The sequence below is a fragment of the Tenebrio molitor genome, chromosome 9, assembly GCF_963966145.1.
Source record: "Tenebrio molitor chromosome 9, icTenMoli1.1, whole genome shotgun sequence".
NCBI lineage: Eukaryota > Metazoa > Arthropoda > Insecta > Coleoptera > Tenebrionidae > Tenebrio > Tenebrio molitor.
This window is the reverse complement of record NC_091054.1, coordinates 7702319-7727579: the sequence shown is the minus strand read 5'-3', so window position 1 is coordinate 7727579 and position 25261 is coordinate 7702319. Positions and strand designations below refer to the sequence as shown.

Here is a 25261-nt window from a genome sequence, read left to right as displayed (position 1 = left end):
ACCTCAAAAACTGAATTTTCAAATTTTATTATTCTACTTCAATATTTGACACAACAACGAGAACAGTCCTCAACACTTGATTTATGTAATTCAACTTATTCAACTGTTTTTCAACCACCTTCTTGTACCTTTGTTCAGCACGTTTCTTCTTCTTCTCGTCGTAACGCAAGATCAATTCAGCAGCTGTCGCCACCTTCGCAACGACATCGTTGTGCAAAATCTTTATCGTGTTTTGCTCAGTTTTTACAGTGAGAAAAATCTCTTTCATCTCGCTGTCTCGCGAACACCTCCAAGCTTGACGCATCAGCTCCACTCTCTCTTTTTCCCTAAGCGAGAACCTCTTCAAATCGTGTACAACGATGCACCTCATCGTTTCTAGAGTGTTTCTGGGCAAACTCATACAGTTTGCGTAACGAAACTCTTCTGTCTTGGGGGTGACAAATCGACGTCGCCTTTCGTATCCACCAGACTTGAGCCTAGTTAAGCACATTTTGACTGAAGTTCTATAGAACAAGAGTTCCTTGTAGAGGAAACGCTTCACGTCTGTGAATTCGCCTTCGCTGGCTAGTTTGGCTTCGTAGTAGTAGAACATGATGATAGCAACGTCGACGGTTAGAATTAGAGTACTTAGAATCATGTAAAAAGTGTAGTAGAACCTTCCCAGGATTGGGTTCAAATCGATGAAAGTCTCAAAGTCAAATTGGTCAGGGAAACCTAGACCCAAGAGCATCAAGCTGACCAGAGTGTCTCGAATGTCTTTAAAGTCTGAAGAAATACTGCCGAAAATCATGTAACCACAAAAAATGAAACTCAGGAGGATGAAGGTGTGACCGAGGAGGACCACCAGGATTGCAGGAGTTGAAAGGATTACTGTTTTTTCCATAACTCTGAAGACTGTCGCGAATCGGCACAGCTTCCAGAGTCTAACTGTTGAAACAAAAACCAAAAACGCTGCGACTAGTGTGTAAGAACCATCTTCATAAAACAAATTGAAATAGTTGATGAATTCGTTCTTCTTCGAAGTTTCCAATTTATTCAAGAACTGTTTGACCAACCGGGCTTGATGAACGAACAAAGCAAAACACCCATAACTCAACCCCACGATGGCCAAATCGACCAAAATCCACAAATCTGTCACCACTAACAGTTTCCCTTTCCACATTCTCGATAACACCTTGACAGTGAAGATCAACAAGATCAGAGAGAAACATGTCAAAATGACCAATCGAACGACTTTGTCTTCATTATTGACGAACAAATATTGAGCAGAGTCGACATCTAGAGTTGTCCTCGCGTAACCAGTAGCGCTCCTCTCTACGACGAGTTTTATCACGCTGAAGAGGTTGCTGTTGACGTTGTAGCTCAAGAAGTCGACAATAATGACAGCTGCTGCTGATTCCAACCAAGTGTTGTTCATCAGGTAGATCAGGTTGGCGTATGAGTTAAACTTGGTGCGTCCAAGAGGAGCTAAGAAGCCGCCACCTTGGTAGACTCCGAATTTTCCCACGTAGACCGAGTACCCAGCGTGTCTCGCTCTGGTATAGTTCCAAATGTGGAAAAGACGTGTTGCGTCTTTGTGTTCGGGTCCAAAATGAGAAACGTTTTGCTTTTCCAACCAGTATTCCGAACGGCAAGTGTTGTTCATGAAGAAAGGCAGTCTTTTGGAGATTTTACACCGGTGGAGTACTAGTTTGCGCTGGCGCAGGCGTGCCACTCCCAAGTACTTGTTATGGAAGTCTGCCATGATTCCAGGTTCTTTGACGACGTACTTTGAGTACCACTGGTACGCGTGAAGAGTTGGTATCAGTGTGACGTTTACATAACTGTAGAATCTAAAGAGATCGATTTAGAATTGGCAGAATAAGATTTGGAAGAGTACTCGTCTATGGATCCGATAGAGGTGTAGCTCTTGGTGCGAGTGTGAATTCCTGAAAGCAAATCTACGACTTCGTTGTGGTTGATAACTGTCAACGGACTCCTGTTGGCGAAGATTGCTAAGTAGAGCAGAGCGATATAGCAGGAAAACATGATGGTGTCTTCCAGAAGAGTCATGAATTTAGCCTTCGCTTCGGCACTCAGTTTGCGCTCCTGCAAGGATTCAAAATTAACAAGTTTGGTTCAAATCGAGACGCACTTTTATCTCTTCGTTGCTCATAGGTTTGTAGACGTGACTGAAGTATGGTCTGAGCACGTTCTCTCCAAATTTCCTGAACAAATAAATCCGTTGTGCTTCAATTGCTCCTAGAAACTTTTTCAGATTCTCAATCCACAACACGTTTTCTTCGTTCTTGGAATAAACGTGAGAAATGATATCGTAGACTTTTTCCAAAATGAAGAAGTACGCCAAGATGGCGACAACAACCGAAGTGAGCCATAACCATCCGATTATGATGGGCATCCAAAAACCCAAAATGATCAAAACTGTCATCGACGAAATCGTGTTGGAGATTAGAAACACCCAACATATTTTGGTGGTTCGTGACGAAAATCTTCTATTAGTGCCACTATTTCTGAAAGGAGTGGAATCAAAAGTAGAAGGCGAGAGAGTCGGAATGAACCTAAACAACCAAATCAAAGCTCCGTGGACGAGGAAAGTGATCAAAGAACTTGCCAAACCAATCCAGATCATTTCGAAATAGAAGTCGTACTCTTCGACTTTGGCAAAACCATCTCTTAACTTCAGCTTGGGTGGTCCGTATATGATCAAACAGCACAAGAAAATTGTCATGAAGATCGACAATAGCAGTGTCAACCTTCTGAAGGTACTAAACTCGGCTTGATCGGTACTGAAATTGCGTCTTAATCGGTGTAGAAGTGTCGCCAACAATTTACCGTTTGGGACAAACCCGCAGCAGCACACTCGCAAGATGGCTCTCCTTTGGTTGTTCACTCGAGACTTGAGTCTTGATGTAGATCTGACTCTTGGGAGGTAGATCGAACCACTGGTTGACCTCAAAGTACCACCTCCGGTCCGACTGTGGGTCAAAAATCGTGATTCTGCGGCAGAACCAACGAGGATGTCGACCCGAATGGTCTGACCACAGAGCAATTTCAGTCAAGTTTCCGAGGCGATGTTTGGTTGGTAGAACAAACCAGTCTTCGTTGCCCCACTGGAAGATTCGTTTCTGCGGATCGGGGTAGTTCAAGATGTGACTTTGGCTTTCGTGTTTTTCTCCGAAGAGTTTGATGCAGATGTTGGCAGATGTTCCAGACGATGGTTTCCTTCCGGTACGGATTGCGACGAAATAGACGTACCGAGAAGAAGTGGAGATGTCACCAGGAAGGAAGATGTTGCTTCGTTTGATCGACTTCTTTTTGACCATGGCAGCCAATAGAATACAGTAGAGGGCAAAAATCGTGGCGACGCAGATGAATACGAGAGGAGAGCAAACCAGAACCATCTCGAAGTCTGGTTTGGTCAAGACTTTGTCGATTTTGATCGGGTTGTTGTAAACCAATCCAGCCAAGATGGATAAATGGTTGCAGCTGCAGCTAATTTTATCGTTGTCGGAGTTGCGACTTCCCTACGAAGCAGTGAAGGTTAATAGGACGTCTAGGTTTAAAGAAATAGATTGCCTTGCATGCAAAGTCCCACTCTTTATTTGAAACATTCCAGAAATAGCAAGACCTAGTATAGACGCTTACGTAATAGTCGATCTCTTCCGTACGCTGTAACAAAGCTTAAAACCAATTCCCTCAACAATCGCATTACGCACCTCTTCTGATAGGACATTAATATAGTGCCAACCATCGTAGTCGTGGTCGTGTTCTTGGTACAAAACATTTTCTTTCGCGTCCACGACTCGACCGTTCTTTCTAACATCTTCCACATCCGGTTTGTCAAAATCGCTGATCAAAACTTTGAACGACGACGATGCCAAATCACGGAACTCGACAAAAAACGCTTCGCCTCGTCTCACATCAACTCTCACCACTGACATGTTGTCATCTTCGACTTTATGGACCTTGATGGAATTTTGACTTTTGCGAAACTCCAAAATGATTCGGTTCGGCTCTTCAAACTTCACCAATTGTGTCCCGTTCCTTGAGATTGTCACCAAAACCACATTAGTTGTCACGACCCGTTTTGGTAAATTCCACCAGAAAGGGTCCTGGTTCCAGGAGCAAACCTTCACATCGATTGGGTCTTTGACGTCTTTCAGATCGCGCGAAACCCTCAACATCGCTCCATCGATGTCGATTTCCGTCTCTACCAATATTTTCCCGACCAATCTAGTCACTTGGGCACTAGATCTGTCTATTTTTGCCACAACCGTTTCTTCGCCTTCGACCACCGTCAGCGCCATCATCTTCAAACTGGTCTCGCAAATCTCAACCATGTTCTGACTCGTCTGTTCGTACTTCTTTGTTTTCTCCATGACCGACTCGTCACTATCGTAATCTGGATAGTTCTCTTCTATGACAGGAAGCGTCAGGAGTGGAAACGGCGTCGTGATTTCTATTGGTAGCGGTTGCGGTTCCAACATTGGAAAATTCTCTTTGGTGTCGGTTTCGCCACACCTCATCAAAATTTCACTGCTCTTACGAGTGTCAGTTGTGAGAGTTGTGGGGTGGTACTCCTTCTGAAGTTCCTTCAAGTCGACTTCAGCTGCTTGTTTGCACAATCTAGTAGCAACCTCTCCTCTGTACGGATCTGAGTCTGATTCAGGGTCGTGAACCAGTCTGGCAACCACCGAGGAAATTTGACGAGCAGTTGTTTGCGATGGAATTGTGGTACCCTCGAAATTCCGAAGGATGTCCTGCTTGACTTGTTTGGAATTGGGTTTCTTGTCAACTTCTTCGATGATGGCGTTAGCGATCTGGATCGCCGCATCGATATCTTTTTTCTGAATGAGATCTTTAACAACATCGGTTAGATTCCCGATTTCGTTATCGTCACCATTGAGAGCCGACTTGACCTAGAACCGATTCTAAACACTCTAACATCTCTTGGACTTACATATCTACATTCACGGTCAATTTGTAAACATCTTGGAAGTCATCCACGTCTTTGATCTTGATGTAGACTTCTGTGTTGACAGGCAAAACGAATTCTAAATTGTCGAGGTTGTACTTTTTCGTCAAAGAGACAGCTGACAACAAAACAAATTATAATAGACTTCCCCAAGTTGTGTAAAACCTACTAGACCCATCCTTCTTTGTAAAAATCTCGAAAATATATCCTTCGCCTGAGTACTGACAGTTAACCTTGAACCGAGTCTCAATAGCAGTACCTTCGGAAGGTTTCACTTCACACGACTGAATCTTGATTGGAGTGTGTACCTCTAGATCTCTGACAGCAGCACCGTCACGAACTTGAGTAACCATCACTCCAACCCTATATTTGATACCTTCTTGCAAAACACCTGCCTTGATAATAAACTTGTCAGTATTTTTTCCGAATTGCGTGGACTTCTCGTAGTCAAATGGCGCCCCCTCGACTATCCATTCGTACAAAGACTCGTCTACACCCTCGCAATTTTTTAAGCAATTAACTCTAAGAAAAGTGAGTCGTGTGCTGTCCGTTTTGGGCGCTGCTGGTGGACAATTTTTCTCACAAATTATCTCCAGCTCGGCTACATCTTCCACAACCTTGACAGTCTGCGTAGAGGTGACCCACTCAGAAGTTTCACTTTTGACACTAAGAGTGAAAAGGTATTTGTAATCGCTGATGGCGAATTTGGGTGGTACGTTAACGGTACTGCCTGGAAGAAAGATTCGATGAGATGAGTACGACCACGACTTAAACCATTAGCTGTGAAATTGTCTCGCGCAGAAGTCCTTGGTGTCGCCTTGGATAACTTGACAGGACCATTTGAAGATTAGTTTTCCGGTTTCACCCGGCGGTACGTCTCTGTTGATGGATTTGGAACCGTCGACTGCAAAACTGCGGTAGGCTTGGACGGTCCTTTCGCTCCCACCTGCGATTACTGCAAGAGGCAAAGGTGCTGTGATTTCCAGTAAGCACTACGATCAAATTTAAGTGCGAATCTTCGATTTGTACTGAAAGAAGATTACAACTGCGTACTCCTGTTTAGTGCCATCTCTGACAACTCTAGCCTCAACTTGCATGCCGTAAGATCCGATTTCCAAAGCAAATGGTTTCAATAGAAGAACGTTGTGGGAATTGTTTGAAGTCAAGACAACTTTATATTCATCTTTGATCATCCAATTGTAACTAATATCGTCATATGGACAATTTGAGCGAAAGTTGGCAACGATTTGGTTTGTTTTTATTCTAGACAAGTAGAGAGTCTTTTCCTTACCGATCTCACTTTCGCTAAAAGATTATAAAATGTGACTCAGGTAGATTTCAAATGTTGCTTTACCAGTCTTGGATAGTGAGAGTATCGAAGCATTTAATTGCTTGTCTTTTGTATCTTTCCATTCGTGCTGAAAAATGAATCATTACTTTACACGAAGATGGTGTCCAACTCCAAGTTAAAAAAACGAAAAAAACGAAAGCGTTCGTCCAAATCATTTTGACAAGTAAAATTCATTGGTTGTCATTGTCATTGGTGGAAATGAAAGGTAGTCTGTGCCAAAATCAGAAAACCAAAATTATAGACGGCAACCCTGTTTAGTGAAAAATGAAAAAAGGTGGGTTTATATTATTACGATGTCAGTGGTTGTCATATATGCCAGTTTATTACAAATTAGCTATAAATTTATTTAATTTTTAAATTCACAAAATAAATAAAAAGCCATACTGTGTGTTCTTTCTGACAGTCCAAGGAAATGATTCTTCAGAAGTCTTCATGGACGCTTTTATCTAATAAATAACCTCACAAGGCTTCTCAGTCACAATGACAATTTCTTCATTCTTTCGCCTCCATACGGAATACTCTTCAAACACTTTGCCCAGTGGTGGCTTCCGCAGTACTGCCAACTACGCAAAATAAATTCCACCAATTGTATTACACCCATCAACGTTTACCTTTTGTTTTAGCCGCGACCGGCCAAGATCCAGCAAAAATTTTAGTTTTTTGATGAACTCTTCGTACTCATCCGTCTGTTGTTCTGACACAATTGTAGTAACTTGTTTACAAATTTCCAAGGTTTCTTCATACATTTTCAACGACGTTGTGAACATTTGCGCCTGAACTCCTTGTCCATCTGCATCGAGTTCCTCCACGAGTTCCACCAAAGAATTCTCAATAGAAAACATTTTAATTAGGCGCCTCCTAGTGGGCACATTTTTTTAATAAACTTAACATTACTACAAAATGTGTCAATTTTAATCGGCGAAATCTTTATGAAAAAAATCAACGTCGAAATAAAAAATGTCCTTTATTGCAGCATGTTGCTGTTACTGTGAAAGAAATTCCACTTGATTGAAGAAGTCCATAGATATAAAGCTTCATAACTACCGCCAACTTTTAAACAGATAAACGGGCCTATTCTGTAACTCGTCTATTAATTTTAACCATCCGCTAATAAATTAATTTTTAACAACCGGTTATCTACAAATAATCAAAATTCTATTCTGTAAGACAAATTATTAACGGGTAGGTTAAAAAGCATTATTTCAGCGGCTAGGTTATTTTGAAGAATGAAGTCAGGCACGGAAATCACTGTCAGCTGGAGGAACAACAGTCATAATTATTTGCAAAATTATACCTAACCTCAACTAATAGTTGCAGACTACATTGGTATGGGCACAGACTACTCAAAAACGTGAAATTGAAATTAAAAATCGACCGGTTTTTGTTCTTTTTTCAAAACTCAACAGTTTATGATTTATCGAATTGTTGCATTACTTTTGCCCCTCACTGTATAAATGAAAGTAATTGGTAATTGGTACCACTTTTACGAAAACCCTCGTTAAGCGGCAATAAACCGCTCAAGGAATCAAAAGGTTGTTTTAAATATCGATAGATGCACTTTAGGTATCAACTCAAATATGTTACAGCTTGCCCATTGTGTAGCTTGAGCTGTGATGCGCAAAGTTGAATAAAAAGGTCAAATAAAGAGGTCCTGGAAGCGGCAAAGAAATGCGACAAAATCAGTGAAGGGGCTGTAAGACCACTGCGCATCCGCTACAATGAGAAAGCTGTACAGGGTGATTCATCTTTTACCGCCGGTGGCAAAATTACCCTTAAGAATTGAGAAAAATTTATGGAATTGACAGATTTGATTTGTCGAAAAATTTACTTACGAGTACATTTGTCGCCTTCATTCCAGTTCATCCACCAAAAGAATATTCATTGCGAATGCCATTATAATTTGGGACCGTTTTGACGTAAGTTAATTTTTAACGGCTGGGTATGACCACCCGCTAAAAATTAGCAATTTGAGTTAAATTTTAACAACTTTTGGTTAAAATTTTGGCTTAGAGAATAACGCAATGGGTTAATAGTAGTTTATTTTACGAGTTTGTGTGTACATTGGGCCTTTTTTGGCACGCGTGGGCCATTTTAAAACGCGAGTGAAACGAGCGTTTTAAAGGCCCACGAGTGCCAAAAAGACCCAATTTACACACGAACGAGTTGAATACAACGTTTTTTTTGTTCGACGAGCCCCTTAAAGGCTACAAATCGTTGAAAATCTTTAAAATTAGCTTGACGTTTCGTTTTGACAAGTTCTGACATTTATCAAAATCCGTTCACATAGGAGAAAATTCTGAAATTCTGACAGTGTCGAACAAAAAAATATTTTAACCGTTGTTTTAACGTTTAACATTTAACCAAATGTCTTACAGAATAGGCCTGACGAATAAAGTAAAAAAAAAACTCAGAGACATGAAAATTGTGTTAAGAGCTCTATAAAGAAGTTTGAAAGTGATGGGTATCGAAAATTACGTAGCTGTACTAGAAATGTGGTATAAATATGTAATGCCCGTTTGCACCACATATCAGTTTAATAAATATTAACTAATGTAGTATTAAATTTAATAAATACCTAAATAATTATATTATTGCACCATCACAAAATGAACGAGTATTAACTAATATTTTAGTAAATGATTTTTTAATTCGAAAAGGTGCCTAGTGACATTTTTTTTGCGTCATATATTTACAATTTGAGTGGTATATTTCAAATTTCGACAATGGAAGCATCAAAAAAAAAGGAAACCTGGGGCAAATTTTTCCACTTTTGAAAAAAGCACTCATTTAAACTTGGTGCATAAATATAAAAATATTGTTTCCAACAATAAAACCGATGCAGTTGCGGTTGAAGAAAAGGAAAAATGTTGGAAGAGAATTACAGAAGAATTCAATTTTGAATCCCCTAATGGTATTTTACCATTAGGGGATTCAAAATTGAATTCTTCTCAAGACTCAAGAAACTCGTCCAAACTACAAGAAAAATTGCGGCTGTCGAAAGACGAGAACATTATAAAACAGGAGGAGGAACTAAATAAATTTAAACATGTTTGTTTCGTTAATCAAAATCTTCTATAGAATGTAAATTCATCCATATCGTGAAAATGAGCAGATCTAACACAGCACAAACGAGGAAATCCGATATCGATAATTTCTAATATATCGAAATCATCTTCAAATATATCAACGTCATCAAATAATAAATTCATTGTGGATAAATTAGATTTACGTAATTTATTATACTGTCATATACGTCAACTTATATTTTAATACTAATTTAAATAACCAAATTTGGCTATTTAAATTTAATAATAATTAAATTGTTTTTAAGGTGCGATGCAACGTAAAATGAAATTTTAAACAATGTTAAAAATTAATAACCTTTTGAGTAATATTAAATAGTGTGGTGCAACTGGGCATAAATGTTATAAAAGGGAGTTGTTTAATTAACTTATAGTGACGCAACAGTTTTTTATTCGGTCTAGACACAAATCAATACCGATTATCCTTGACTTGCTTCTGTCTTAATTAAATACAGAAACTTACTAACCATATTCAGAACGTTCAGTTCAGTTAAGCGAAAAGCAATCTTGCGACTATGTCTTCATTGCAAAATATACAATCGAAACAACACAATTTGGCAGTTACTAGCACTGAACTGGGTGCAAATGTAAGTGATTTAGAATTTGAAACAAATTATACGGGGTCATTATAAATGATTGTCTCATCGCAGTAGGCGTTGGTGACGTAGTTGAATGTGCCGCAAGCTTCATAAAATGTGTGAGACTAGTATCGCTGGCGGTAGTGTAAATTTGTCTACTCGTTTGTCGTTTTCATGGTGGCTTTACAAGCGTGGCTCGCTCGGCTTGGAAACCGCTCGACCAATGGGAGCACAGCTTTTAAAAAACGCCGCGGCGTGGCTCGGACTTTGCTAGAATAGGAAATATTTCTATTTTTCAAAGCCACGCTCAGGCTTTGGAAGCTTGCGCATGAGCTCGAACTCTCAACTACATAATCAAATCAGCTGATGTGACAGTTCAACCACAGTTTCAACGCTAGCTCGCTCAATAGCGCATGCGCGTTGGCGTGGCTGTCTTGATGTAGCAAGCCACCATGAAAATGAAGACGACTCTTCTAAAGCCAAGCTAGCCGAGCGAGCCACGCTTGTAAAGCCACCATGAAAACGACGCTTAAAGCCACCATGAAAGCGAAGCTAGCGGCACATCCCAAATTTGTGTGGGTTTTCAACGCCAACTGCGATGGGACAATCATTTATAATGACCCTGTATTTGTATTTAGGTTAATTCGAAGTACTACCCAAATTGTGATGAGACAGTTTGGTTGCGTTCTTGCGAACAAGAAGTAATAGAACCCATAACCGGTTCAATTATCGGCACTATTCCTCTATGGTTAAATGGTTCCTTAGTTCGCAATGGTCCAGGTTCTATTAAAGTTGGCAATGAATACCTTCAACACCTTTTCGACAGTTCAGCTTTGTTGCATCGGTGATTCATTCTTTAAACGATGTTCTTCCATTCATCTTCTTTTACTTCAGATTCTGTATCGAGAACGGAACTGTGACGTATCAGTGTAGGTTCCTCCAATCAGAAGTCTTCAAACGCAATCGCGCAGCCAATAGGATTGTTGTGACAGAGTTTGGTACCAAAGCTGTACCTGATCCTTGTCGCTCCATCTTCCAACGGTAATTAAGAACATTTTTCGATCTTGGTGTAAAGATTGTTGTTACAGAGTAGCCGCAATTTTCAATCCGAAATCTGAAGATATTTCCGATAATTCGATGATTTCGGTTTATCCATTTGGAGATGAGATGTATGCATTCGGCGAGATTCCGATAATTCACCGGATCAATCCGGAAAATCTCGAAACGGAGAGCAGAGTAGACGTTAGCGATTTTGTTTCGATTGTGCATCATACGTCACATCCACATGTTATGAACGATGGTAATTCACTTTTTTTGCATATTGTAATGAAAGTAGCACTTTTTTACACGAAAAATCGTAGTGAAAGTGGCACTTTCTTACACGAAAAATCGTAGTGAAAGTAGCATTTTTTTACACGGAAAATCGTAGTGAAAGTAGTACTTTTTTGCATCATTTTATTCCATTTCCTTGGAGATAATAATTGTCAAAGCATACCTATTTTTTTTTTGTAATTTTTCATAAATACTTCTAGACCAAAATTCTCAACTTATATCGATATGCAAAAAAATAGTGTGTACAACACTAGCTGTACAAATAACTATTTTACTTTTACTTTCTTCATTCTCTTTTGCTTTCAAATTTCAGGGACTGTTTACAATATGGCGCTTACGCTTTACACTACTGGTCCTTACCATACAATCGTTAAATTTCCACCACTAGCGAAAGGTAAAATGATTTATTTTAATTCACTGACTAATTTTCTGATACGTTCAAGGTCACAACAAATCAAACATGTTTGAACAAGCTACCATTGTTGCGGGAATTCCCGCCAGGTGGCCACTGCATCCCTCTTACATGCATACGTTTGGTAGTAGAATCTCTAAAGATCTACATTTTTTAATTGATTATTTCTTATTTCTTGCAGGAATGACCGACAACTACTTTATTATAGTGGAACAACCTCTTAATGTGTCGATAGGGGGCATGGTGATGACAAAATTGCAAAACGATCCGATCGTCGGATGTTTCCGATGGTACCAACACGAAAATGTAAATTCTTCTTAACCTTCATTTCACTATTTCACTCTAGAGTTTTTAGACACAAATAAATTTGATCAGTAGAGAAACAGGAAAATTAGTCTACAAATTCTACTCAGAAGCCTTCTTCTATTTACACATTATCAATCAATATGAAGTTTTAGACCACGTAGTGATTGACATTTGCACTTATTGTGATCCCTCCATGTTAGAATGCATGTATATTAATTCAATGAAGGTTAGGTTAATTTGTGAAGGTTGTAACTCTTGATACAGGCTTGTTTTACAGAATATGCAACATAACGAAAATTACGCCAACATGTTCAGGTCTAAACCTGTTCGATTCGTGCTTCCGCTTAAACCTGACAAAACTCGTTTGAATTTAGTACAACTGACAGGTACAACCGCCGAAGCTCACTATCTTCCCAATGGAGAAATATTTGTGAAACCTGAAAACCTGTCAGATTTGGGATGCGAAACTCCTCGGATAAACTACGAACAATATTTAGGTACAATAGACATTTGTGCAAAGTTACACCAACAGTGACATTATTGTAGGAAAGGAGTATAGATTTTTCTACGCAATTAGCGCAGACGTTGACGCGGCCAACCCTGGAACTATTATCAAGGTCGATACTGTCAACAAAACATCAAGAACCTGGTGCGAAGAGAATTGTTATCCAAGCGAACCAATTTTTGTACCTCGTCCCGACTGCCAGGTGATCAGAAAAAAATGGTATTATTCGATTTGTATTAATCCTGACTAGTTTGAGGACGATGGAGTTATCCTGGCGGCGATGGTTTGGGGTAGAGATGAGACAAATCGTGTAGGGTTGCTGGTTCTCGATGCCCAAACTTTTAAAGAGTTGGGAAGGGCCGAATTTGAAACATCTGGACCTGTGCCAAAGTGTCTGCATGGTTGGTTCTTGCCACAAAGAACATCATAAATAATAATTACTCTGTTCGCTTATACATTTCTTTACCTTAATTAATTGTGTTATATATTCTAAAATAAGTAATAAATAGATTTTGCAGTTGTGGATGTTCACTTTATCGAACCAAATAGAAATAAATGTATCAATGAAACTACAATACAAAATTTTATTTTCATTTATTAACTCTCCAAAAACAAACGTAACGTTGAAAGAAAAAAATTGCAATACATTTTTTTAAACCTATTTTTTTTTATATCAGTAAAACGCAATGTTTAGAAAACATCTTCATAAAAAAAATATATTTTGAATATTAGTAATTTCATCACAAGAAAAAAACGGATAGTAATGTTTTCTTATTTTCAACAAATAACATAATTCTCAATTGACATTATAAATTTTTTTGGCGTATTGGAGAATTTCCTGTTCCTCAGCTTTAACAGAAAGCTCTTGAAGAACATCATGAAACTGCTTTATACTTCGAATTTCATATCTACCTATAATATATTGTCGACAAACATTTCTGGCCAGCTCAACCAACAAAGGTACTCGAGGTAATTTTCTTATTTTCTCTATTAAGTTGGCTTTCAATCTATATTCCCTAATCTTTCCACAGTAATCATTGAACTTGTGATAGCAAAAGTAATCCAGCACAACATCTAACGTTTCCGGATAGAACCGATGTGATTTTGATAGGAACCCTTCAATGGAAGCAGTAAAATCATACACCAAATGGGGCATTAAATGCATGCATCTGTGTGGACCTTCATGTACTTCCGTACTGAGAATTATGTGAAATAATTTATGAAACCCGAAGTGTAGATACATTTGCTCCATATCAAAACTATAGACTTTGACCCCTTCTTGTATCAATTTCGACACTATGCTGAACACTCTTTCATCCAAACTCTTATTTTGTCCAGTTTGCTTGATAAAATGGCCGAGACCAAAGCAGTACTGGTGTATGTGTACATTTTTGACAATAATCGGAACCATCTGTTTGGAATCGAGCAACAAATCAAAATTCTCTGCAGCTCTGAGTCCCCACTCGAAGGCAAAAGACTGAAGAAGTCTACTGTCCCCGATCAAACCACTCACTAAGTCTTCAAATGTATCCATCAACATCTTGAGATATTCAGTATTGTAGGAAGGAATGTTGTCGCTACAGTCGTAACTACTCGCCAAATCCCAATCGATGTGCGAAACGTATCTGAACATCTCTAGAAAAAAGTGAGAATCTGTCACCATCGCCGCATCGATGGTACGCAGAGAATAAGATATCTTCTCGGGGTCGCAAACATATCCGAAAAGGATCTCTTGCAGTCCGACATTCTGGACATCAAATACTGAGCCAACGAATGATGAAACGTCAGCGCCGTAGCAAAGTAACATCGACACCCCTTCGACCCAGTTCTGTCGACACGCCATGGACAAAGGTGTTTGTTCGTCGTGGTCGTGCAAGTTAACTTCTACTCCCTTGTCAAGCAGAACACAACAAATTCCTTTACATTCATCTTTGACCGCTAGATGTAGAGCAGACACTCCCTTGTTGTCCACTAGGTGTACATTGGCACCCTTTCTGATCATTTCGTACGCCAGTTTCCTTCTCCCTTTACTTAGGGCTACCATCAAGGCAGTTTCGCCATTTGTATTTTCCGCATCTATAGGAGCCTCCTCTTGGTCGAGTAAGAACTTCAAGATTTCCATGCTGAAACAGACAGTATAAAGAACTATTGGGTGGCATGTCTCAAAGGGTACCTCCTTTCTGTTACCGCGTAATGGATGAGCGTGTTCAGTTCTGAGTCTCGAAACTGGATCGCGTTGTTCAACAGGAGAAAATTTCGCAGATTGCCGATCTCCCCTTCGGAGATCGCGTGGGCTAGATGGCTTTTGTGGGCTCTGCTGTCGGTGAACTGCGGCAGTCCGTCCACCATGCCGAGATAAGTGTTGCTCTCGTAATAATCTAAAGCGTACTGTATCCACAACATGGTGGATTTGGAATATTTCACACTTACACGCGTACTATATCAGCCGAAACACTACAACAACATTTCGTTTTTACGTTTTTGTTGATTGATATTAAAAAGTATGAAGTTTTTTCAAATTGCAGTGGTTTTTGGAAGTAGATAATGGGCTCAGAAGCATATCTAAACACCATAGCGAAGTCTGTTCATTCTTCTGGAGCAGAGATTGTGGCAATGGACACATCTCAGTGGTCGAAACTTTTGTAAAGGGGATTTAGGGAAAACAGTTTTCGTTGTAAAAAACGAATTTTTTTAAAGAAATCGATTTTCCTAAAGACGTAATTTAATAGACAATTCAGATTAACCTTGATATTTTCTATATTAAATATAAAGAATCCCTTAATCAGATTCAGAACTTAATCTGTTTAAGGGGTATTAAAACTTTACGAATATGACTTCGTCGCACGATCTGCAACCAAAGCAACAAAATTTGATGATTACAACAAATGGGCCTAGTGAAAATGTAAATGATTCCAGCTTAAAGCAAATTATCTCTTTTGTTTTCAAATTGCAGGAATTGTAACAAAATTGCACTTTCGCTTTACTCTACTGGTCTTTTTCGTACAATCGTTAAATTTACACCAAAAGAGAGAGGTAAATAATTTTTTGTAATATCTAGTTGTTAAAGGTGGCTTTCCGGACTGTTTGTCACCATGTAAACAACCTCCTAACGGCCGGAGTCCGTTAAGGGTGTCCGTTATGAGCGGGAGCGACCGTTATGAATGACTAAATAACTATAGCAACGTAGATCTAAACTTTATTTTTCAACTTTTTTACAATTGGTACAGTAATTAATGTTTAATGTTATGGGACATACCTTGAATTAATCGAAATCCGTATGACACTAGGAGATGTAGACGAGATCGAAGATGATGCTTCAGAATTTTAACAGCAACACAAGAGCGATTTTGCAGAGAATAACGATGACCTCACTTGCTCTGCGGCCATCCGGACATCGGGAACATCTTGATCGCGATTTTTTATTGATTTTAGTCGTTTATTTTCAACGGAAAGTTACGTGTTGAACAAATCTGACAAACAGCAGCAAATGTAGACAAGATCGAAGATGATGCTTCACAATTTTAACACCAACACAAGCGCGATTTTGCAGGCAATAACGATGACCTCACTTCCGGACATCGGGAATATCTTGATTGCGATTTTTTATTGGTTTCAGTCATTTATTTTCAACGGAGAGTTAAGCGTTGATGATGATGATGACCCCGAGGAACAAGAGGAAAATTCTTAAGAGGAATTCCCGAATTTATAAACTCTAATAAATTCCGGTGATCTATACCGATCGATCCAGATCATTTGGATCCGTCTACGTTACAAAGAGATCAAAAAGAGTAAAACACTAAACTTCTACTGCATCGTGGACTATGCCTACCGGGGACATTACGTAAAAAAAAACGCACCCTATTGCTCTACCTCTGTGGTGGTGTGGAAAAGAATAAAAAGTACAAAAATAAAAGAAATTCTCGATTTCTACACGCTGTAACTACGAAACTATTGATCTGACAAAAAAAACATAAAGAACAAAAAATGTAGAGAATTGTACGCTCTACATTTTCTATAATAACTTAGATAGACGTATCTTGCACGGATAATGAAATAATCGCAGAAATGTGATTTTCCACCCCTATTCTGCAGTATGGCAGAGCGAGCGGCAACCCCCCCAAGGTCGCAAACTCGGCAATATTAATAATATGCCTAATAGAAAATACCTGCCAAGTATAAACTTTTCTGTACCTTTTTTTTAATGTCTCTATTGACGGGACTATAAGGAAAATTTAGTGTTTCACGCATAATAACAAAAATTTTAAAGATATTATTCATAAGCACCGAAATCTCTGGTCTGCATATTATCGAGAGATATTAGTTAATATGTATAGATATTAACTAATATCTCTGGGTATTGTGCATAAAACCAGATTTCGCATATTAGCGGTAATATACAGGGCAAGTCACATAAGGTTTATTTCTGAATTTATTTTGTACGCAACCAAGAATACTAATTACGCTGACCACTTGATACCATTTATAATGTGATTTTATTTAGTAATCCGCGTAGGTATGTAATTTGGCTAAACATGTCAAAATGACAGTTGATTAATTTAATTTTTGATTTCATTAATCAGAACAGGAAAACGTCATTGTGACATTTTTAGCCAAATTACATACCTACGTTGATTACTAAATAAAATCACATTATAAATGGTATCAAGTAGTCAGCGTCATTAGTATTTTTGGTTGCGTACAAAATAAATTCGGAAATAACCATTATGTGACTTGCCCTGTATACTTACAAATGTCGTACGGCTTCGTCTCGAGCCTGAAACCTATGTAGTGGTCGCGCTGGAAAATAAACCTACCATACTCTAATGTAAATAACTATTAGAGCCTGTTACCCCCACCAAATATGGACTTGATACTACTATATAAACAAATTCCTTACTAATTAACTCCCAGTGCCACCTAGCATCGCTCTCCGATGGTTTGATACCGATGGTACAAATTAATTTGCCACTATAACACTTGCTTTTAGGCTAACTCCACGACAAATTACTACCCGAATTATGACATAGACGTGTGGTTGCGTACGTGCGAGCAAGAGATTACTGAACCCATCAAGGGTACCACCACGGGTACCATCCCTTCGTGGCTGAATGGTTCTCTGTTTCGTAACGGTCCCGGGGCTATCAAAGTGGGCAACGATTCCTTCGAACACGCATTCGATGGTTCAGCTCTACTGCACAGGTAATTACCAAAATCGCGATTCTGTATCGTTTTTGTACATAATCTTCATCCGTCCACTTTCAGATTTCGAATAAGCGATGGAAATGTGACTTATCAGTGTAGATTTCTTCAATCGGAAGAACTGAAACGCAATCGAGCTGCCAACAGAATAGTCGTTACCAACTTTGGAACCAGAGGAGTTCCAGAACCGTGTCGTACCATATTCCACCGGTAATTGTAAATTTCGTGTTTCAGTATGTAGATGTCGTGGTTGTAGAGTGGCGGCTGTTTTTGATCCGAAACTTGAGCCAGCAGATAATTCATTGACTTCTATATTTCCTTTCGGGGATGAAATCTACGCATTGACAGAAAATCCGGTTATTCATCGGGTTAATCCGGAAACTCTTGATACAGAAGGGAGGGTTTCCGTTAATGATTATGTCCCTATAATAGTACACCAGACGGCACACCCTCATATCATGTCAGATGGTAATTTCTTTTTAATTTGGTTTCAATGATTTTTGAGACATTTCAGGAACTGTCTACAATCTGGCACTATCGCTATATCCCAGCGGTCCATATCACTCAATTGTCAAGTTTCCTGTAGGTAAGTGACTGAAGAAAGCTTGGACCACTTGAAATAATCTAAACGGTTCCAAGGTTCTGCCCTCTCAAGCTCAAGCATGTTCGAACAGGCCACTATAGTTGGCCAAATTCCTGCCAGATGGCCCTTGCATCCTTCTTATATGCACACTTTTGGTACGTAAATCCGCACCTAGATTATTTTTGGTACCTAATTTATTTCGTAGGAATTACCGATCAATTTTTCCTAATAATCGAACAACCTTTGAATATCTCGTTGACTGGCATGGTGGCAGCAAAACTAAAAAATGACCCTTTAATGACTTGCTTCAAGTGGTACCAAAACGAAACTGTAAATGTTCCTTCAGTTGAATTCGCCTTAATCACTCAACTATTGCAGACACGAATAAATTTAATAAGTCGACAAACTGGCCAATTGGTTCACAAGTTCTTCTCCGAGGCACTATTTTATTTCCACATTATCAACCAGTACGAATTTTGTGATCACGTGATTGTTGACATCTGCTCTTACCCTGACGGTGACATAGTCAACTGCATGTACATTAAAGCCATGAAGGTGTTTACACAATAATCTTCGTGCCACTCCATCTTAATTCATGTTTATGCAGGACATGCAACAAAACCCAGACTACGCAAGTGCGTTCAAGTCGAAACCTGTTCGCTTCGTGCTTCCCTTGAAACCTGACAGGACTTGTGACAGTTTAATACAACTGCAAGGGACAAAAGCCGAAGCTTGTTATCTCCCTAATGGAGAGATATTCGTGAAGCCTGAAGCTCTGTCAGATTTAAGTTGTGAAACTCCCAGAATAAATTACGACAACTATCTAGGTACAGCTAGTTTGCTAGTTGGTACTATCTGGCCGCTACTGTTGTAATTGTTTTCTAGGAAAGGAGTACAAATATTTTTATGCAATTGGTACCGACATTGATTCAAATACTCCCGGCGCCATTATAAAAGTTGATACTGTTACAAAAACGAGAAGAATTTGGTACGAAAAGAATTGTTTTCCCAGCGAACCAATATTCGTACCTAGTCCTGATTGTCAAGTTAATTGCTACAAAATTAATTCATTCCTTTTATTAAAAGTATATTAGTTTGAGGATGATGGGATTGTCTTGGCAGTATTGGTGTGGGGTAAAAATGACTCAAATCGAGTCGGACTGCTTGTCCTTGACGCCAGGACCATGAAGGAAGTTGGCAGAGTCGAATTCAAGACTCCTGGTCCTGCACCCAAATGTATACACGGCTGGTTCTTCCCTCAACAAGCAAACTAAACATGTACATGTCTGTGTATTGAAATATATATTTCCTTTTCAACAAATAAAATATCTTTTATTGTTTTCAACTGTCATAAATTATCATTTTTCTCCTTTGTAAACTACCTCCTAACTGCTCTAAAACAAAAAAATAGCAGATAACCAACCGTTGCTCTAGACAACACATTCAAAGTAACATTTCTTGAAAAATTTGTCAAAACTGTCAAAAGCAAATGTTTCTGTGCAAATTGGGCTTTTCTAATTGCCCTCGAGGCCTTAAAATCTTCGCTACGCTCGTATTTCTTCAATCTGGCCTCTCGGGCAATTAGAAAAGCCTGATTTACACAGAACCTAGTTGCATAAATAACTATTATTGTTTTCAACTGTCATAAATTCTCATTTTTCTCTTTTGTAAACTGCCTCTTAACTGCTCTAAAGCAAAATGCGCAAATAACGAACCGTTGCCCTAGACAACTAATTCAACGTCACATTTCTGACAGGTCTTGAAAAATGTGTCAAAACTGTCAAAAGCAAATGCGAAACCATTTTTAAAAGATTTGGAAGCTTCAGGGACGTTGTTTTAAATAATAAATTTTTGTATGCAACTCGTTTCTGGGTAAATTGGGCTTTTCTAATTGCCCTCGAGGCCTTACAACCCTCGCCACGCTCGTGTTTTAATCTTGTCCCTCGGACAATTAGAAAAGCCCAATTTACACAGAAACTCGTTGCATAAATAACTATTACTAACCAGTCCTTAAAAGACAATACGTTTTGTGATATGCCAATCTTAAAAGTCGACGAAATCACTGTTTAAATGTGAAACCACAGAATCAACTACGAAGAGTTGAAGGAAATTTGTTGTAATATTAAATCCTGCACCATCATTAATTTAACAATTTCGTCGTACGTTCTTCATGCGTAACATATCTGGTTCGAACGAACGAATCTTTTGTGAAAAGGAGGTCAAAGTCGAAAGGTGAAAGAATGTTGTTTATTACGAGCACCGCCATTCCGACGTGGAAGTTTCAACGTGGCGGTTATTGAAAATTATAGTTTTACACAAAAGATTTACGGGACAAATTGTTTTCGTTGTGAAAATTAAACTTCCAATCGAATTTCCAACAGACGCAATAATTTAATGGATCAATACAATACAAATTAACCTTGATAGTTTCTCTAGCAAATACAAAGAATCCCCCCATATTCAGAACTAAATCGGTTTATTAAAGGACACACAAACTTTGCGGACATGAGTTCGTTGCAAAATCTACAACCAAAACAAGACAGTTTGGGGACTGGACCCAGTGAAAATGTGAGTGACTTTTGGCTTGCTCCATATTATCTCTAGGTACCACATTGTTTTAGGGAACATCTAATTTCTACCCAGATTGTGACCTGAGTGTTTGGTTGCGATCATGCGAACACGAAATCACTGAACCCATCGTTGGTACCACCACGGGCACCATCCCCTCATGGTTGAATGGTACGTTACTCCGAAATGGTCCCGGGTCGTTCAAAGTTGGCGATCATCACTTCCAACACCTTTTCGACGGTTCAGCTTTATTGCATCGGTGATTCATTCGTTAAACGATGTTCTTCAATTCATCAACTTTCTCTTCAGATTTTGTATCGAGAACGGAACTGTGACGTATCAGTGTAGGTTCCTCCAATCAGAAGTCTTCAAACGCAATCGCGCAGCCAATAGGATTGTTGTGACAGAGTTTGGTACCAAAGCTGTACCTGATCCTTGCCGCTCCATCTTCCAACGGTAATTTAAAACATTTTTCGATCTTGGTGGAAACATTGTTGTTACAGAGTGGCCGCAATTTTTAATTCGAAATCTCAAGAGTTTTCCGATAATTCGATGATTTCGGTTTATCCATTTGGAGATGAGGTGTATGCATTTGGCGAGATTCCGGTAATTCACCGGATCAATCCGGAAAGTCTCGAAACAGAGGACAGAGTAGACGTTAGTAACTTTGTATCGATAGTGCACCACACAGCACATCCACATGTTATGAGTGATGGTAATTCGTGTCTTCAGTTTTATTTTCTCTATTCAAAGTTGGTTTCAGAATCTGTTTACAATCTGGGCCTTGCAACTTATTCTACTGGTCCTTATCACATAATCGTAAAATTTCCACCAAAAGACAAAGGTATAATTATGTTTAAAAATTCATGAACTACTTCTTTCATGTTCAAGGTCATTGCGAACCAAACATGTTTGAGCAAGCTCGCATCGTTGCTAAGATCCCCGCTAGGTGGCCAATGCATCCTTCTTATATGCATTCATTTGGTACTAGAATCACGAAAATCTTCATTATTTGATTGATTCATTCTTACAGGAATGACCGAAAACTATTTTATAATAGTGGAACAACCTCTGAATATATTTGTAGGCAGCATGCTAATGACAAAATTGCAAGACGCGCCACCAATCAATTCTTTCCGTTTTTACCAAAATGAAAATGTAAATCGTTCTTAATCTTGATGTCACTATTTCACCCTAACGTTTTTCAGACACAAATTAACTTGATCAGCAGAGAAACAGGAAAATTAGTTTACAAATTCTACTCAGAAACTTTCTGCTTTTTTCACATCATCAATCAATACGAAATTCTGGACCACGTGGTGATTGACATTTGTACTTATCGTGACGCCACCATGCTGAACAGCATGTACATTAACACAATGAAGGTTAGATTACTTTGTGAAGAATTTTAACCTTGATACAGGCTTGTTTTACAGAATATGCAACACAACGAAAATTATGCCAACATGCTCAGGGCTAAACCTGTTCGATTCGTGCTTCCGCTTAAACCTGACAAAGCTCGTTTGAATTTAGTACAAATGACAGGTACAACCGCCGAAGCTCACTATCTTCCCAACGGAGAAATATTTGTCACACCTGAAAACCTGTCAAATATGGGATGCGAAACTCCTCGGATCAACTACGAAGAATATTTAGGTATAACAGTCAGTTGTACAAAGTCACACCAACATTGACAACTTTTTAGGGAAGGAATACAGATTTTTCTACGCTATTAGCTCTGATGTCGACACGGCCGATTTTGGAGCTCTCATCAAGGTCGATACTGTCAATAAAACGTCAAAAACTTGGAGTGAAGTAAACTGCTATCCCAGCGAACCAATTTTTGTACCTCGTCCCGACTCCCAGGTGATAAATTATTATTATTATTTTTTTGTATTTATATAAATCTCGACAAGTTTGAAGATGATGGAATTATTCTGGCGGCGATGGTTTGGGGTAGAGATGAGACAAATCGTGTAGGGTTACTGGTTTTCGATGCTGCAACTTTCAAGGAGTTGGGAAGAGTTGAATTTGAGACTCCTGGACCGGTGCCAAAGTGTCTGCACGGATGGTTCCTTCCGCAGAAAACATAAATTATTTCATCTGTGAAACAGAGAACTGAATTCATTAACAAAATAAGCTTTATTTTAACAATTGTTGTTTTAATAATAGTTAGATAAAATCTTTCACACCAAAGATGGCGTTACATAACTAGAAAAAATATGTCCCGGCGCATCCACCATTGTAAAAGAAGTTCTCTTACTACAATTTTTTATGATAAAACAGTTCTACATCTCATGTACTCATTATGCGTTAATAACTAAAACAATTCGTTTGACATAATTATACAGTTGGTTGCAAAAAAAAAACGGGAAACGAAAATGTTTCTAATGTAAATTTGATTTTGTCCATTTGTCAATTAATTGTCAACTTGACAATACCTATTGAGTAATTTAAAAAAATTTAATTGAATTTTGACGTTAATTCTAACCTATCTCTCGTAAGAAGGTTTCACACTATGAAAAAATTGTAAAAATGTGTCAATTTTATTCTGACAGTTCCCGGTATTTTGCAACCAACTGTACGTTGTGCCAAAATCAAAAAACCATTGTGGTGCAAATGACTTATCTGTCACTGTGATAAGTAATAGGAAATGTTATGAAAAGTGTGTGTTATTTGCACCACAATGGTTTTTTTATTTTGGCAGAGCGTTTATGGAATTTGTAATGAATTTTTCTGCTTTTCATTATGCAAATGAACATTTTGCAAAAAACTATTCTGTAAATGTTTGTTTCCACTACTGATATTTAGTACTAATTTGTGCAAAAATGAGTTGCACTTTCTCTTTAAAAATGTAAATTTTCTGTAAATTTAAAAATATTTGTTAAATATCTTAATGAATTTTTTTATTTAGAATTTATGTTTTATTTTTACAGACAGGTTATGTTAGCAGTACGTTTAATGCGTTAGGGGGTTTCCACAAAAAGACAAGTCTCATAATCAACATTTTTTTAGATTTTCCTTAAAATAAAACTTTATTAATCCTACATCTTTACAGTAACAACAATCGCTTAAGAACTTCTAGCTTTGACTTCTTCAACAGCGGCCAAGTGTTTAACTTTAGCTTCGGCAACCTCAGGAGTATCGGCAGGGACAACCGGAAGGCCGTTCACCAAAACCGAAGGGGCGGTGATCCAGGGAGCACCATACGTGGTAATCCCAGGATAGCCATAGCTGACAACTGGCGCTTGAATTCCATACGCATAAGTCTGCAACCCTGGGGCCCAGACGGGGGCGGCGACTTGCTGCACCACACTCACAGGTTCCGCAGCTTTCACTTTGGCCTCTTCGAGAGCCGCCAGATGCTTAGCCTTGGCGGCAGCAACCTCGGGAGTGTCCTTGACTGGCAGGGGTTGGGGCAGCGGCACCACCTCGGGGACGGCAGGACCGACCGGCAAGTTGGTGGCGGCCACGCGGAACCCGTTGACGGCGTCGGAGGTGTACTGGACGGATTGGAGCTTGCCTTCGGCGTCGATGTACGAGTAGCCGCCTCTGGTGATGCCGTCCACGGATTTGGCCTCGGCTTTGGCGGAGAGCACGCCGGAGTAGCCGTAGTTGTACTGGCCGAGGGTGTCCTGGGCGTGGTACTGGCTGGAGATGGCGACGGGGGTGGCGTAGGTCAAGGGAGCGGCGTAGGTCAAGGGGGCAGAGTAGGTCAAAACGGAGGGCTTGGCGGAAGCCGCGGCCACGGCAGCGAGGACTAAGAGGAGTTTCATGGCGCTACTGAACTTTCAGCACTCGCAAGAAGAACTGTGGCGCACTGGATGTGGGGAGGGTATTTATAGGAGGGACACACCTAAGGGCCACAATCAAACGGGTTTCAATTTGTTAAACTTGTCGACTTTGAAATTGGTAATTCGGTTTGGTGAATTTTTTTCATACAAGGACGTCTGCATGGATTCCAAATCGACCATTTGCAAGATTGGCGCTGGCGGAGCTGCACTTGCTCCAATAATTCGTTGAGCCGTTGGTGAGGAATGTTAATGACGACTTGACATTGCAGCAATCTCATTTTTTCCCCAAGAATTATTCGCCAATAATTCAATGGCAAACTGGACAAGTCAACGAACTCTTCAAATTTATTTTTATTTACATTTTATTCCAACGGATTTTTTTGTACAAAATTTATCATTTTCACACCATAATTTCCAAAAATCATGAATATTGATTCCGCAATGTTCAATGAAAACTAGTAGCTTAACTAATGATTTATGGCAACAATTTTACTGTTAGTTTTATCGCCACTTTATGCGTTTTTAATTCTGCATAACGATCAGAAACGAATCAGTAGGTAATCTACATTATTTGG

At 39.2% G+C, this 25261-nt stretch overlaps 7 protein-coding genes across 10 annotated transcripts; 3 read left to right on the top strand and 4 right to left on the bottom strand.

Moving 5' to 3' along the window:
• Window positions 1-11: 11 nt before the first annotated feature.
• On the bottom strand, window positions 12-3403 carry LOC138138149 (polycystin-1-like protein 2). 2 transcript variants are annotated; one of them, XM_069057916.1, is made up of 5 exons: window positions 2833-3403; window positions 2559-2786; window positions 2135-2510; window positions 1880-2088; window positions 12-1832 (listed from the first exon to the last, which is right to left on the bottom strand). In XM_069057916.1, the coding sequence occupies exons 1-5, from the start codon at window positions 3399-3401 to the stop codon at window positions 29-31; spliced, it is 3186 nt and encodes a 1061-aa protein (XP_068914017.1). In that variant the 5' UTR covers window positions 3402-3403; the 3' UTR covers window positions 12-28. The 2 variants fall into 2 exon arrangements, with proteins under 2 accessions (XP_068914017.1, XP_068914016.1); XM_069057915.1 differs by having other exon boundaries at window positions 2135-2786.
• A 187-nt stretch (window positions 3404-3590) lies between these two features.
• Window positions 3591-9989, bottom strand: LOC138138152 (uncharacterized). Of its 3 annotated transcripts, XM_069057921.1 has the most exons (8): window positions 9877-9989; window positions 8159-8278; window positions 6938-7153; window positions 6330-6889; window positions 6019-6280; window positions 5145-5967; window positions 4969-5093; window positions 3591-4919 (listed from the first exon to the last, which is right to left on the bottom strand). In XM_069057921.1, exons 6-8 carry the CDS (start codon window positions 5326-5328, stop codon window positions 3642-3644), a joined length of 1587 nt encoding a protein of 528 aa, XP_068914022.1. In that variant the 5' UTR covers window positions 5329-5967; window positions 6019-6280; window positions 6330-6889; window positions 6938-7153; window positions 8159-8278; window positions 9877-9989; the 3' UTR covers window positions 3591-3641. The 3 variants fall into 3 exon arrangements, with proteins under 3 accessions (XP_068914022.1, XP_068914020.1, XP_068914021.1); XM_069057919.1 differs by lacking the exon at window positions 8159-8278; XM_069057920.1 differs by lacking the exon at window positions 8159-8278 and having other exon boundaries at window positions 5145-6280.
• ninaB (neither inactivation nor afterpotential B) lies at window positions 9862-13063 on the top strand. Its single transcript, XM_069057917.1, has 11 exons — window positions 9862-9996; window positions 10626-10831; window positions 10882-11028; window positions 11076-11287; window positions 11633-11713; window positions 11763-11855; window positions 11913-12037; window positions 12087-12263; window positions 12315-12534; window positions 12584-12744; window positions 12793-13063. Exons 1-11 carry the CDS (start codon window positions 9925-9927, stop codon window positions 12970-12972), a joined length of 1674 nt encoding a protein of 557 aa, XP_068914018.1. The 5' UTR covers window positions 9862-9924; the 3' UTR covers window positions 12973-13063.
• Window positions 13064-13286: 223 nt separating this feature from the next.
• LOC138138979 (uncharacterized) lies at window positions 13287-15020 on the bottom strand. The gene is made up of 2 exons (XM_069059130.1): window positions 14716-15020; window positions 13287-14665 (listed from the first exon to the last, which is right to left on the bottom strand). Exons 1-2 carry the CDS (start codon window positions 14943-14945, stop codon window positions 13339-13341), a joined length of 1557 nt encoding a protein of 518 aa, XP_068915231.1. The 5' UTR covers window positions 14946-15020; the 3' UTR covers window positions 13287-13338.
• A 2337-nt stretch (window positions 15021-17357) lies between these two features.
• Window positions 17358-19621, top strand: LOC138138763 (carotenoid isomerooxygenase-like). The gene is made up of 11 exons (XM_069058781.1): window positions 17358-17478; window positions 17530-17741; window positions 17805-17951; window positions 17998-18209; window positions 18256-18327; window positions 18381-18479; window positions 18530-18654; window positions 18703-18879; window positions 18932-19151; window positions 19210-19370; window positions 19419-19621. The coding sequence occupies exons 1-11, from the start codon at window positions 17476-17478 to the stop codon at window positions 19596-19598; spliced, it is 1608 nt and encodes a 535-aa protein (XP_068914882.1). The 5' UTR covers window positions 17358-17475; the 3' UTR covers window positions 19599-19621.
• A 919-nt stretch (window positions 19622-20540) lies between these two features.
• Window positions 20541-23045, top strand: LOC138138151 (carotenoid isomerooxygenase-like). The gene is made up of 11 exons (XM_069057918.1): window positions 20541-20892; window positions 20946-21151; window positions 21202-21348; window positions 21396-21607; window positions 21656-21736; window positions 21784-21876; window positions 21926-22050; window positions 22101-22277; window positions 22329-22548; window positions 22598-22758; window positions 22809-23045. Exons 1-11 carry the CDS (start codon window positions 20830-20832, stop codon window positions 22983-22985), a joined length of 1662 nt encoding a protein of 553 aa, XP_068914019.1. The 5' UTR covers window positions 20541-20829; the 3' UTR covers window positions 22986-23045.
• An 841-nt stretch (window positions 23046-23886) lies between these two features.
• On the bottom strand, window positions 23887-24722 carry LOC138138153 (cuticle protein 6-like). The gene has a single exon (XM_069057922.1). It carries the CDS (start codon window positions 24666-24668, stop codon window positions 23964-23966), a length of 705 nt encoding a protein of 234 aa, XP_068914023.1. The 5' UTR covers window positions 24669-24722; the 3' UTR covers window positions 23887-23963.
• Window positions 24723-25261: the final 539 nt, after the last annotated feature.